The sequence below is a fragment of the Daldinia loculata genome, assembly GCF_022478755.1.
Source record: "Daldinia loculata strain CBS 113971 unplaced genomic scaffold F4817scaffold_58, whole genome shotgun sequence".
In the NCBI taxonomy this organism is placed as follows: domain Eukaryota; kingdom Fungi; phylum Ascomycota; class Sordariomycetes; order Xylariales; family Hypoxylaceae; genus Daldinia; species Daldinia loculata.
The window spans coordinates 47,785-60,970 of record NW_026054912.1 but is presented as its reverse complement, the minus strand read 5'-3'; the positions used below and the strand labels follow the sequence as shown (position 1 = coordinate 60,970).

The 13,186-nt window shown below is 47.2% G+C and overlaps 4 protein-coding genes across 4 annotated transcripts; 1 reads left to right on the top strand and 3 right to left on the bottom strand.

Annotated features, from left to right (window-relative positions):
* Positions 1 to 588: 588 nt before the first annotated feature.
* Positions 589 to 1,673, bottom strand: F4817DRAFT_367969 (uncharacterized protein; the record flags this gene model as incomplete). The annotated part of the gene is made up of 2 exons (XM_049307192.1): positions 589 to 1,386; positions 1,476 to 1,673. The coding sequence occupies 2 exons, from the start codon at positions 1,671 to 1,673 to the stop codon at positions 589 to 591; spliced, it is 996 nt and encodes a 331-aa protein (XP_049155631.1).
* A 1,003-nt stretch (positions 1,674 to 2,676) lies between these two features.
* Positions 2,677 to 4,080, top strand: F4817DRAFT_319310 (putative O-methyltransferase; the record flags this gene model as incomplete). Its single annotated transcript, XM_049301046.1, has 4 exons — positions 2,677 to 2,841; positions 2,903 to 3,032; positions 3,101 to 3,224; positions 3,306 to 4,080. 4 exons carry the CDS (start codon positions 2,677 to 2,679, stop codon positions 4,078 to 4,080), a joined length of 1,194 nt encoding a protein of 397 aa, XP_049155630.1.
* Positions 4,081 to 4,333: 253 nt separating this feature from the next.
* F4817DRAFT_348235 (uncharacterized protein) lies at positions 4,334 to 5,713 on the bottom strand. The gene is made up of 2 exons (XM_049304659.1): positions 4,914 to 5,713; positions 4,334 to 4,778 (listed from the first exon to the last, which is right to left on the bottom strand). Exons 1-2 carry the CDS (start codon positions 5,370 to 5,372, stop codon positions 4,404 to 4,406), a joined length of 834 nt encoding a protein of 277 aa, XP_049155629.1. The 5' UTR covers positions 5,373 to 5,713; the 3' UTR covers positions 4,334 to 4,403.
* Positions 5,714 to 5,937: 224 nt separating this feature from the next.
* F4817DRAFT_361136 (P-loop containing nucleoside triphosphate hydrolase protein) lies at positions 5,938 to 12,152 on the bottom strand (the record flags this gene model as incomplete). The annotated part of the gene is made up of 8 exons (XM_049306364.1): positions 5,938 to 7,874; positions 7,927 to 8,605; positions 8,654 to 9,371; positions 10,154 to 10,464; positions 10,528 to 10,593; positions 10,645 to 11,018; positions 11,073 to 11,685; positions 11,760 to 12,152. 8 exons carry the CDS (start codon positions 12,150 to 12,152, stop codon positions 5,938 to 5,940), a joined length of 5,091 nt encoding a protein of 1,696 aa, XP_049155628.1.
* Between the last annotated feature and the right edge of the window lie 1,034 nt (positions 12,153 to 13,186).

Here is a 13,186-nt window from a genome sequence, read left to right as displayed (position 1 = left end):
TGGTGCGAAACGACGCTTCTACTTGGTAAATGTAGCATTTAAGTTGTTTTTCCTACCAGTCATAGTCAGTTAAGTATAACTAAGAACGGGACGTGACGGTAGAAATCATATTAATTAATACGGTTTAGATAAGTGGTGTCTTTAGAATAATAACCACAGGGCGGCGGAATCGGGATAAGTTGCGGAAGGCTGCGGGCTTTGCCATGTCCAATATGGCTGCGAACACTGGCTGCAACAGAGTGGCTTGGGTCGTTTCAACCCAGACTCGGGAAGATGTTATCGATTTCTTTCTTTTTCCATAGTTTCCTTTAGATAATCAAGTCATTAAGATTTCCATTCCATAAGATTCTCGAACCAATAATTGGATTAATTTAGGTATCTCCAATTGTCAGCAATTACTTTCACTTCTGGTTTTCAGAACTAAACGTCACAACTCCGTTACATGATGGGGGATCCTCAAGTTGGCGACAATATCGCAGAAGAGCGCTGCTTCGTGCACACCTCTATGACTGATGCACGAAACCAGATTCGCCTCTTGGAGCCCGAAAGGCCTCAAAAGCCCTGTATAATCTTACAGACATCTGAACTCTAAAAATTTGCTAGCTTCTTATACATCTCTATCCTTTCCTTCTGAGCTCTATCTAGTTTCGAGGGGTCGTATCGATGGATTGCTAGTAGTAACATAGCTCGAAGAGTAAAGTTAGCATCGTTGCCTGCATTATGAAAACTTTCCCCTAAAATCCCAATCTCTTTAGTGACCTTACTCAGACTACATTTGAAGTCTCTGCCAAAAACCTCATACCCTAGAAATTCTGTATCAAATATTTCAACAACAGATGGTGCTAGTGTTAGGTCAATTCCAAGGCCTTTCATAGCCTTAATCTCAAAACCAAAACCATGGCCAACAAGAATAAGGTCTCGAATTTCCCCAAGGGTGTTATTTTCAATGTAAAGTAGGCGCTTAAGCACAGCAACAAGCCCGTCCTGCAAGATATCGATCGTCTGCCCGAAGATAAACTTTCTACTATCTGTGACAGTACGATAATGCTGTGTGGATATCGCATCATTCAAATGACCACTTTGATGGTATAAGTTACGGGTGTCGAACATCGAAATTCCAACCTCTCTCAATCGAATGCGCCCAGATTTTGGAGAATAGTGACTATACTCGAAATCGATCGCTATAAAAATAGCATCAAGAACGTCAAATTCCTGGCGACCTAAGCCCCGCGGTATAGGAATAGCAGGTTCGGGTACAGTGACTGAAGTACCATCGGCGAATGGAACGTCTGCGAGATTCGATAGCGCTTCTCTACGCCCCGCTTCATTACCCAAGCTGTCAGGTTTGAAACCGTCCACAGGCAGCCAAAGGACTGTTTGTAGTGTCTGTAGACCGCACGTACTGATTGGACGTAGAGGCCGTGAATGTAGAGATCTGGCAATGGCATCTTTTCTTTCCTTCGACCGTAGCTTACGCTCCACATTCTTCTCGTGACGTGATCTTGGTTGTGCGACAGCGAGATAGTGTTAGTCCGCATCACTACGATATCTGTGGACAGGCGGTGCCCATGGAAGGGGGAAGGTTGATCCATCGTGAAGAATGTGAAGACTTTGGCTTCTTCCATCGGCTTGGAACTGACTGGGGAGGCTTCCAAGATGGCTTTGATGTCCATTTTGATATAGAAGACCTTCTTGTACTTTCAGCTCAACTAAATGGGCCAAGACATTCCAAAACGGATCAGGAACACAGTGATGAACAAGTGAAGAGGGTAAGAACTAGTGTCTGCCGTTTTGATGGCTCGTCTTATGCGACTTTACGGGTCTAGTTTACAGCAGCTAGGTGAAGAACATGGGCATTGGTTTAAACATTGTTATAAAACCTAAGGCTTATAATAGTAAATAAGCTTGAAATAACATACCCGTGTTACGTATAGCTTTAACTCCTAAGAATCCATTAAATATCTAACTTCAATGCAGACTATTGAACTACACACATTACTTCCGCCGGATAGAATATCAGATACGCATTAAAAGTAAATTAAGACCAGTTAGAGTATATCTTAGGGACTTTCATAAGATAATATAATCAATTTAAGTAATATTCCAAGTCCTTGCTCTACGATCTTGTTAGCTGTAGTGTATAGCCTAACCGTCTATAGTCTAACCAGACTTGGTGAAAGAAAATGGGGCCGCGTGATTTAGTAGGAGTTACTAAGTTTAACAGGTTCTTTAGGCTTAAGACCAACAGCACTATACCTTGCATAAGAGGTAGGTGGTCATTTCAGTTGCATTGAGGACTATATCCATTGCTGTAGTTAGGTAGGAAACTATCTTAATTCTGGTAACTCCGAATTTTGTCTATTTTTATCACCCCTTACGCACTTCATGGGCGCTCAACCAATGAAGTGAAATTCACCTATATGAGTAGCGGGTCTTCAAAGAAGGAATTACCCGGTACAGCTCTAGCTACCAACGGATATAGAATCTTTGTCATCACGTAGATCACTGCTTCTATGACCTACCTTATGATTTATAAGTAGGTACCTAGATAGATACATAGATCACATCCCCTCTCATCACCCCCTTACCCCCATCACTCTATTAGTGTCAAGCTACCATAATTTATACTCGAATGACAATATCCATTTGAAAGACATAAGTCATCTAACGCCCAACATGTCGCCCACACCAGAAGCCATTCTCGCCCAACTTCAAGCAACCGGCTCCGCGTACTCCGAGAAGAAGCCGGGAGCCCGGGAGCAACTCCTAAATCTCGCCCATTCCTTGATTTCAAGCTTGGAGCTTCCAAGCGAAGCCATCCAGCGAATGGGCTGGGCTGAGGTACTTATTCGAGAAACGCACACTTCCCGAGGCCCTGAATTGACTGGTATGAACATCATAGCCCGCTAGAGCAGCACACTGCCGCATCGCGGTCGATTTGGGGCTATTCGAATCTTTAAAAGATAGCGGCGAGTTAGGTATCAGTGGAAAAGCCTTGGCTGCCAAGGCTGGTGCCGATGAGACTCTGATTGGTACGTTACCTGGAATAACTAGCTAGGTACTTGCGCCGCGTCGTATAGATTATTGATGCCCGTGAAAGCACGAACCTTAAAGCATCTTGCTGCTATGAACGTCGTTGCCGAGACGGGTGCGGATAAGTATGTCGGGACGCCCCTGAGTAACGCTCTGACGGAGCCGAAGTACCGAGACGGCATCATTTACACGTAAGTAGTAAAAACCTCCCATCAGCTCGAAATCCGGCTCCCCCCCTATTGGATACTTACGGGTACTTATAATATCTACAGATACGACGTAGCCGGCCCATCATTCCGTGGTCTACCCGAGTACTTGAAGAGCATCAAGTACGCACTTCCAACGAAGCTAACAGACGGGCCTTTCCAGGGCGCTCATAAAACAGAGCTTCCATTTTTCGCATGGCTGGACCAGAGCCCGCCTTACCTAGAGAAATTTAACAACTACATGTCCGCATATCGCGCTGGGAAGCCCTCATGGGTTGATCAAGGCTTTTACCCGATCGAGGAACGTCTTGTTGAAGGGTTCGATGCTAATACTGGGGGCAACGACGTACTCCTCGTTGACGTTGGCGGTGGCCTGGGACATGACTTACGAGAATTGAAAGAGAAGCATCCCTCACTCCCCGGTAAACTTATCCTACAGGACCGTCCTGAGGTCATCTCAGCCGTTTCTAGCGGAGGCGTGCTTGAAGCCACCGCTCATGACTTCTTCACTCCCCAGCCTGTAAAAGAAGCCCGGGCGTACTACCTACACTCTGTGCTCCACGATTGGGATGACGACGACTGCGTTCGCATCCTTGAACAGTTACGGCCTGCGATGAAATTAGGTTACTCAAAACTGCTTGTGAATGAGATTATCGTCCCTGATCGCAACCCGACATGGCCTGTTACCTCCATGGATCAGCTGGTATTTGTGCTTGGCGCCATGGGGGAACGTACGGAAGCACGCTGGGAGGATATTCTAAAGCGGGCTGGCTTTAAAGTCGTGCATATATATAGCTACGAGATGGGATCTGAAAGCCTTATCGAAGCGGAATTAGCATAGCGAAGGTTAAAGAGTCCCTATTTGTGTACAAGGTAGTTATTTTAGTACGCGTCTAGGTTGGAAAGGTGACTTAGCGAAATGAAATGAATATGAGCAAGTAATTATTGTCATATTTATTCATTTTTTTACCTTGGATGATTATTATTATATTATTAACGCCGAGAGAACACAGAAGGATATAGCCAGCGCGGATAGGTAGGAGGCGAATAATAAACACCCCTATATATTTTCATTTCCGAACGACAGCCCCTATAAAACAGTAGAACACAGCGCCCAAGGGAGTTAAATCACCCAACCCCTCACACCCAACCACACACCCACCCTTAATTACTCGGTGGACGCGAACCCCCCACCGGATCCGGCGCAAACAAATAATGCCCATCAAACACATCCCGCCACGCCTCATCCACACCCGGATTTCCCTCCGCCGTCGCCCCCACGTCTCTCGCGCCGTAATCAAGCATCGGATAGCACCACACAAGCCTCGTGCCCTCAGGCTCGCCCGTAAACAGCACCGCCACGCCGGCAAACATCCCATGCTCGTCGAACACGACGCGGTGGTCCCCCGGGGGTCCGGAGACGGGGGCGCCGGTGACGCCGGGCCACTCGCCGAGCGGGTTGGGGTTTATGGGAAACACGAAGAGCTCGCCTTCGGCGCGGCCTAGGTCCACGCGCTGCGCACGGTAGTCTGGTAGCCACTGTGATAACTACCTGTTAGTAATTGCTTTGTTTGGTAAGAACCCTAGGGGTCTAGACGTATAGTAACTTTTTTAAGGAAAAGCTGTTTCTAGAGACTACCTAGCTATAAAAAAAAAGGGCGGGGGGCTACGTACCACCGAGTGCGGGTGCTCGAGGCCGCTCCATCGCGGGCGAAGCTCGCTCGGGTGCGCGACGTACCAGGCGCCGCGCTGGAAGGCCTGATATACAGCTCTCGCGTTGAAGACGGTGAAGAGAACGCGCGGGTGAGGACACACGTAGTACTGTAATATTCGAGTTAGCAATTGCGCTTTGGAGATGGTAGAAAGGAGAAAGGGATTAGGTGTATTTCCAACAGCACTTACAGCAGCGATGCGATTGTCAGGGTTATTCCGGTTCCAGTCGTCGATATCATCTCGCTTCTCGAGGAGCGGAACAGTGACAGTGGCAGTTCGGTTCAGTGCTTCAACGACGGGATCCTGAGGGATGGCGGCTGCCTTGACGTCGTCGTGGTAGCCCTTCTCGTGCGACTCGGTGCAAGGCGCAGCAAGAGCGACGAAAGAAAATAGGAGAAAAAGGAAAGCGTAAGGCTTCATTTTGACGCTTGTATTTCCAGGTTTGGTCCGTTCTAGCTTGGACTTGAGGAGGTAGGTATTTTAAGAGTTTATAGATGTAGTATGCAGATTGGAAGCTTGCAACATCCAAAGGAATGCCGATACACGAGTTGGAAAGTTGAGAGGTGTGCCCTCTGATCAAATTAGGTGGTGTACCTGTGATAGGACATTTGCCGTAGAACGTGTACCGAATTGGTGGGTTTGATTCCTGGTGCCTAAGGATTCCATGCGCAGACACCTTGTGGATGTGGCACCTATTTACGCGCGAGAGTAAATCAAGGGCACAGGTAGAAATACTTATTCTAGTCATACGAATATCTCCCGGCGTAATTTATTATATTTCGTCTTTGTCATTTCTATTCTTAGATAGTATAAGTTTCCCTACAGTAAAAGACGATAAGGACTCAGAATGTTCTCAATAGGGGCCAGATTTCTTCAGTGATAGACCTGCCAACATAAGATTGGCATAATAGTTCTTGTCCGGGAAAAAATGATTTGGACTTCACCCTATGTTACAATTGGTAAGAGTAACTCATGCCCCTTCAACCTAATCGACAACAACAACATCCTGATCATCCTCCTCTACTTTAATATCCTCACAATCAAACCTCTGACCCCTCGACGGCACCGGCTTAGCCAACACCACCGTCTCAATACCAACCGGGCTCATATCCTCCGGCCCCATAGGCAAGGCCTCAACATCGATTTCCATATTTAATAACGCCTTGATTATAACCGCGCTACCAGCCTTGCTCATAACCTCATTAGCCTCCTTGCAGAACTCCGAGCACACACACTCAGGACACCCCGTCTGACAATGGCAGTGCTGGACCCGTTCTAAGGCTTGTACGAGCAGCATGTCGATGAACTCAAACGCCTTAGTGCTAATGCCGGTTCCGTTGGCGCCGCCCTTCGCGTCGTAGAATGTCAGCCGAGCAGGCCTCTTCCGCGAAGTTTCCTTCCGCGCAAATTCCTTCAGTCCCGATTTGCATTCCGTCTGGACGTCGCCCGGCATGCTTATAACGAAGTTAGGCATAAGGCTCATGATAGCATGCTCGGCGGCGTGAATAGCGCCCGCCACGTGGAGACGCCGGTCAACGAGGATCTCAAGGGCGCGCTTCGGAACGTCGAGCCACATGCCTTTGCTATGCCGGATGATGGGAGGATTATCGACTTGCACAGCGTCGAGAATGCGGCGCTTCCTATCTACTTTGAAGTAGCCAAAGACGTTCTGGGTAATGCGTATTGAGCCGTGAAAGGCGCGCGAGAGCGAGCCCGGGATTTTACGTATCGCTTCTGTTTCCACAGGGTCCACGTCGGTGAAATCTCGCTGTTCTGTGGTCCATTCCACCTTGACCTTTTCTACCTTGGCAATCTTCCTGTCTGGTTGGAAGTCGCGTACTAGGTACGAGTTACCCTGATGCAAAAATATCGCGCCATCGTAAATAGTAAAGAAGGCCCTCGATGCTTCTAATTCCTCGAGTACCACGTTCCTCCCGTGTGATATATCAACTATTGCAAAGTGATCTTCCTCAGTATCTCTAATCGCAACAAACCTTGATGGCATTGGTCTAAATCTGTCATGACAGTGGTAGTACCCGAGCTCGTCTTTGATAAGGCGCTCTTCTGCGATCTTCGCTAGGTCTTTCGTAAAATAGATAGCATCATCAGCGGGCTTGATCGGCATTTCATACGCTGCGCATTGTAAATGACCCTCCAAGACAAGCATGTTGCTTAAATCAACCTGAAGTTCGCAGTTGGGCTTCGTGAAAAGTTCATCGGGGTTCTGCATATAGTGCTGGTCGGTTGGGAAGCAATCCCCCACCAGCACGGATAGAGAATCTTTGTTTCTCCTACCAGCTCTCCCACTCTGCTGCCTCAGATTTGAAATGGTATATGGGAATCCTAGTGTAATGACACAGTCCAAGGTACCAATATCGACACCCAGTTCCAAAGCAGTAGTCGCAATGATACCCATGAGCTTGCCTTCGAACATTTCGCTCTCGATCTGTCGACGATCTTGTGCCGTATATCCACCTCGGTAACCCATAACACGTGCCATGCATTCCGGACGACCTAGTGATTCTAATTCGTATCTAGCAGCATTCACTAGCTCTTCGCACTGCTTTCTCACGCGACAGAACGCTATTACGCGAACGCCGCGTAGGATAAGTTGGCAGAATAAGCGAGCGCATTCAGCTATAGCATTTCCGCGCCCGCTAGTTGGGTCACCAGGATCTTTATAAGGCGTGTTCCAGCAGAGAAACTCCTTCCGCCCAGATGGCGACCCGTCGAAATCAACTAAATGTACATCATCAATTCCAAAGATTGTTTTAAAATGCTCTCGTGGATTTGCCACGGTAGCAGAACACGATATGAACTTGACCTTTCGGTTGCCGACGGCGGCACATATGCGTCGAAGCCGTCTCATGATGAATGCAACATGCGAGCCCATCAAGCCGTTGTAGTAGTGTAATTCGTCAACTATCCAAGAATTAGTTGTGTAATACATTTTTCTGACCAGGAATTTACGTGCCGACAACATAGCGTAAGTACTTTAGAAAAGTTCGCCACCTATCTTCTTGGGGGAGAATTGTAAGGTGAAGCATATCCGGGTTAGTAAAGATGATACGGGCCTCGTCACGAATCTGATTTCTATCGTGCATCGGAGTATCTCCGTCAAACGTCTCAACGAGGACATTTCCCAGCCCTGTAAAGTACGCGAGCATCTCCTTTAAGCTTTTCTTTTGATCCTGAGCTAATGCCTTCGTTGGGAAGATGTATATAGCTCGAGTATTAGGATCTTCTTCTAACGCGTGTAAGACAGGAAGCTGGTAAATGAGGGACTTCCCTGAGCTCGTCGAGGTTGAGACGACAACATGACGGCCCGCGTGAAGATTATTGATCGCTTCGGTCTGGTGAGCATAGAACTGAGTGATTCCCTTCGCATTGTATAGGGCATTCACCATATCCTGACTCAGCAGAAAGTCAAGCTCCCCGAAAACGGGATCCTGAGCGTCAAACACTCGGTGTCCATCCGGCACAATTTGACCCATATACCACGGACTGTCTTTAATTTCTTGTATAATTTCAGGGATACTCTTCCTCTCCTTAGGTATCGATGCGGGTATGGTGCTGGGCTCTGGCTGAGGGGTAGCGATTTCCGACAGAGTAGGAATTGGGATATATGTTTCTGCTTCTTGGCGGATCATTACCTCTGGATCCAGATTTTCTTCTACGCAGCGGTTTATAAAGGAACTCACCGCATTGGTGAATTTCTGGTTACGCTTTTCAATCAGGGTTGTCAGTTGTTTCTGGCTGTAAACTGGCATTTTTAAGTCCTCATCCCGAAGCCTCCTATTCGGATTTATAGGCTCTCCTGTCTTTTTGCTCTGGACTTGTCTTTTGAGGTCCTCGTCAACAAACTCAAAGTAAAGAACCTCTTGACCACTTGATGGCAAATCGTCGGGATGCCGACTACCAAGTTCGTCCAAACCGGTAAATCCGCCAACGGAGGCATCCGGGGCGGGACCTTGAACAGTAATATCCCTTGATTTACCAGTCTTAAACGTAGAGTCTCTTTCAGCTCCCTTGATGTCGGTATGCAACATTACCTCATCCACGTAAGTGAAGTTGATACCTCCCGGCCGTAGTGCTACGATAGCTGCGACATCCTCGACTGTCAGGCCTCGTTTCGTATTGGACTCCACCGAGGACCGAATAGTATCAAAAGTCGTCGCAATATGTTTACGTGTAGAGCAGAAAGTGAAGACCAAGTTCAAAGCCCTATGAGTCTTGTCCAAGTCCTTAAATAGCTGCGGCCATTCAATTTGGCACTCAACATCCGTATTTGCCTTCTTCTTGCGTTGAGATGCTGCATTCTTTCTCGATTTCTCAGTGTTTGGTTCCTCAAGGGTCTCTTCCAAATCGCCTCCTTTGTCTTCTTCGGAAGGTTGCCTCTTCCTCTTCCGTTTAATGATTCTATTCGAAACCGTAGCTGCCTTGAGAGCAGACATCTCATCCGTAATCAAGATGCATGAGGATGAATATGCTTAGTCAGAAAACTATTAGTCCGAAAATATGTGCTTCGCGTTGACGTAGTAGGTAGACTGGAGAGTCGACCCAGTCGCGCTTCTTGTGGCGCGAAATGCGGGCGGAAGCACGTGACCACTTGGCTCCATCAAAGTATCTTAGGTAACATTTAATGATGTAGATTTTATGTAATATATCAGGTACCTTTGGTAGGTACCTAAATAACCTCGCCCAACTAAGAAAGGAGTCTTAAGGGGTTAGGTGTACGCAAATAATAAAGAGTGAAATCTGAGGTCCTATCCAGAACGTTCTTAAGCATAAAAGAGCTATAAAAGAGAAGTATAATTAGGCAGTTAGTCCAGGAGGTACTATATCACTCCGTAGTCCTCCCCTACGCCTATAAGAATAGGAAGCATTTAATAAAAGTTTCTATTCATGAAAATCAACTAGAGATTAATCCAACGCAATACCGTAAACGATTATTCCACAGAGCATTTCGCGTAGGGGAATGGTGTCCGACAGATATGGGTATGAGCTCTATTATCACAGAATTGCCGCCGACAAATATCCGTGCCACCGTCGTTCATCTATGCCTCATAAGCGTGCAATTCTTCCAGAGTACCGGTACCCATGCCTCTCCTGAAAATGCTTCATGCAAAACTCCCTTACCATCTCTAAACGCTTCGTGGTATGCATCACACATCTAGGACCACTTCGCGACAAATGAGGACGCATCGAGTCTCTTCTTCCCGGCTCGCGTCACAGGGCCATCCAACTCTGCGACCTTACGCTTAATTGAATCCCCAGACGAAGACCGGCTCTTTAGGCTCAAGCTGCTAGAGGCCTCCTTATCGGATCCTTCCCCGCTCGATTCCTTTGGGGCTGGCTGGGGTAAATGATCATTAGAATCCCCATCAGATTCAACATATGGTGGTAGCTCCTGCTCTGGTACGGGAGCCACCTCATCAATTACTTCATTATTCTTCTTTCCATCACTCAAGTGTTCCTCAGCATCAGCATCGAGACCCTCTGCTTCATCGTTCTTAGAACTAGATTTGTCGGCAACTGAAGTCGGAGCAGCATTGGTTTCATCAGCTGCCTAGACTGATTGAAGTTCACGCTGTATCTTTCCGACCTCGTTTAGGAAGCTCTTAGCATTCGCCGTGTTCATCTATAAGACGGTTAGCAACTTAATACATATTATACGCCTTAGGACATATACCTTTACTTGAACGCTCACAGCCCCCTCGTCTTCGATAGCCGTGAAGAGTACATGAGTTGCCTTAGCTGTAGACTTTTCCTGAAAATGCATGGCCGGGATTATGACAGTGTTAAGAATCACGCGGTGGGTAGAATCTTGTCGCATGACCAAACGAACGACCTTAGCATCGGCACCGTCTAGAGCAGATGCATCAAAGGATCCGGGAATAGCTGCACCTGTATCTTCGTCGATATCGACGCAAGCTAGAGGCACGTTGATCTTCAGGTTTCCAGCGCCCCGTTCTTTCCAGGAGGAGCTAGCTTTATCGAGATGGAAGATCTTGGCACGAACTTGCAGAATGGTAGCTTCGCCAGCCTCACCATCGTCGATGACCACTATAAGTTTCGTTAGCGCTATGCTGAACTAGATGGCGACGTCTGATAACTCACCTCGTTGAAGCTTTGGCTTCTTCTTGTCATCCGTCGCAGTCTTCTCCTCTTGAGCTTCTTTATTCTCGTCATCAGCTCTGTTTTCATCTTCAGAGTTGCCACCATCTTCTCCATTATTGTCTTCCTCCTCGCTCACGGGTGCTCCGAACGGCTTAGCCGGTTTACTGCTCTTAAACGATTCACCGGGCTTACCAAAGCTAGTAAGCTTAGATTCGCCAAATTTGCCGCCAAATGTTCCGCCGAAGACGGTACTACCGAAGGGTTTCGCCGCTCCTCCTGCTTGACCGAAAGGAGAGGTGCCGTTAGACAAACTGGAACTGCCGAATATAGATGTTGTAGTAGATGTTGGGGCAGCGGCGCCAAATGGTGACTGTGAGCCAGATGGACTAGCGAAAGAAGATAAAGGCTTCGAGCCGGGTTGTAAAAACGGCGATGCTTGAGAAGCGAATCCTGCGATTCCAGAGCTGCTAAAAGCCGAGCTAGATGTTGTGCTTGCATTTTTTCCCTTCTCGGTATCGATGTCTTCCTTTGTCGCCGCTTGCTTCTCGGTACTTAGTGTATCATTCTTAGCATCCGTCTTAGCTTCGGAGCTGTCTTTGGAATCGGATGAAGCCTATTGGTGATCAGTAACAGATTTGAATACTAAATCAATACAGATACTCTTACAGTAAGCGCATCCGCCTTTACTTTATATTCGCTTGAGATATCGCGAGGTCGTTTCTTCTCGGGCTCAGAAATGGCGGAATCAACGCCGATCGGAGATACATCGCCATCTGAGGAGGTGTCGTTCGGGTCGTCTACCTCATCGCGCGCCCGCTTCTTCTTTGGTGATGACACCTGGTTCCTTAGACTATTATTACGAACCTCAAGAGACCCGCGATCGAATGTGGAACCTTTGCCCGATGGCTTATCGCCGCTCGTGGCGGCGTTGGGCGCGGGGTCAACTTTCGCGGCGGACATGACAGATAAGTCGGGTTTGTCAGAGATTACTGTTTGTCTCAATTCCTTGCGTGCGGCAGCCGTGTCCGGATCCTCAAGAGAAGGATGGTCTGGTGTCGGACTGCGTTTGTTGGTAGCCATTAAATGAAATTATACCCAAGGTACCTATGTAAGGTCGTGACAAAGGGTTCTGAAGTTGTTGCGTGAGAAGAAAAAAAAGTTTGCGTTAAAAACACTTAGTTGTAAGTCTTTATTGAATCTGGTAGAAAATATAGAAGTGGTTCCACAATGTCAAAGTGCTGGGAGATAAGACAGCTGGGTAGATTGAGCAGAGAGACTTAATAGAGTGGTAGAAGTTGTAGTTGGGTTAGTTCGAGGAAAGCTGAGGCTGCGCGTACTTTGTAGTGACGATTTCGATGTGGATTGTGCCCATTGTAATATGAGCTGCCTGTACCGTTGAAAAGGTACATGATTTTAGGTTAGGTAGGTAGGTACGTAGGCGGGTCTAAGGCACTGAACGTTAAATTATGGGGTCGGATAAACCTGGGCTAAACGTGGCTACGTGCTGTAGGTACATATTTAGGTACCTAACATGCATGTATTTAGAGGTACCTACAAGTTTTAATGGACATTTTAATTTTTAATGGACGTTTTAATGGACGTTTTAATGTACGTGGGTTGTTCCATATCCAAAAGAGCAACCCATTTCGAAGTTGTGCAGTAAGAAATACCCCCATTGGATCCCTACTATCTGGATCCATTCGATGCAATGCAAGATGGCGGTTATCTCTTTCACATGATGAGTATTGGCATCCAACCAAGTAATATCGGTCAACATGAAGCTGGACTAGCTAATATTAGAACGACCCAGCAGCGTCGTAAACGTGGTGCGGCCATGCAATGCACTTGCTCAACGACGATTATTATAAGAATGCCAACCCGGTGAGGAAAATGGTCGGTGTCACCACACCAGCAATATCTCCAAGTCCTATCTACCCTCACCGGTTCCCGTTTCTGGAGTAGTATGCGCATATAACACACGGCAGATATTAGATACGACCATTCTCAAGCGTGTCTTTATATAGGGTATGCATGAAGGAGGTAGATATCGCACATAGGCTCTAAGCCTGTATGCGTCAAGGACCTATGCTTCATCATATATAAAGGTGTCAATT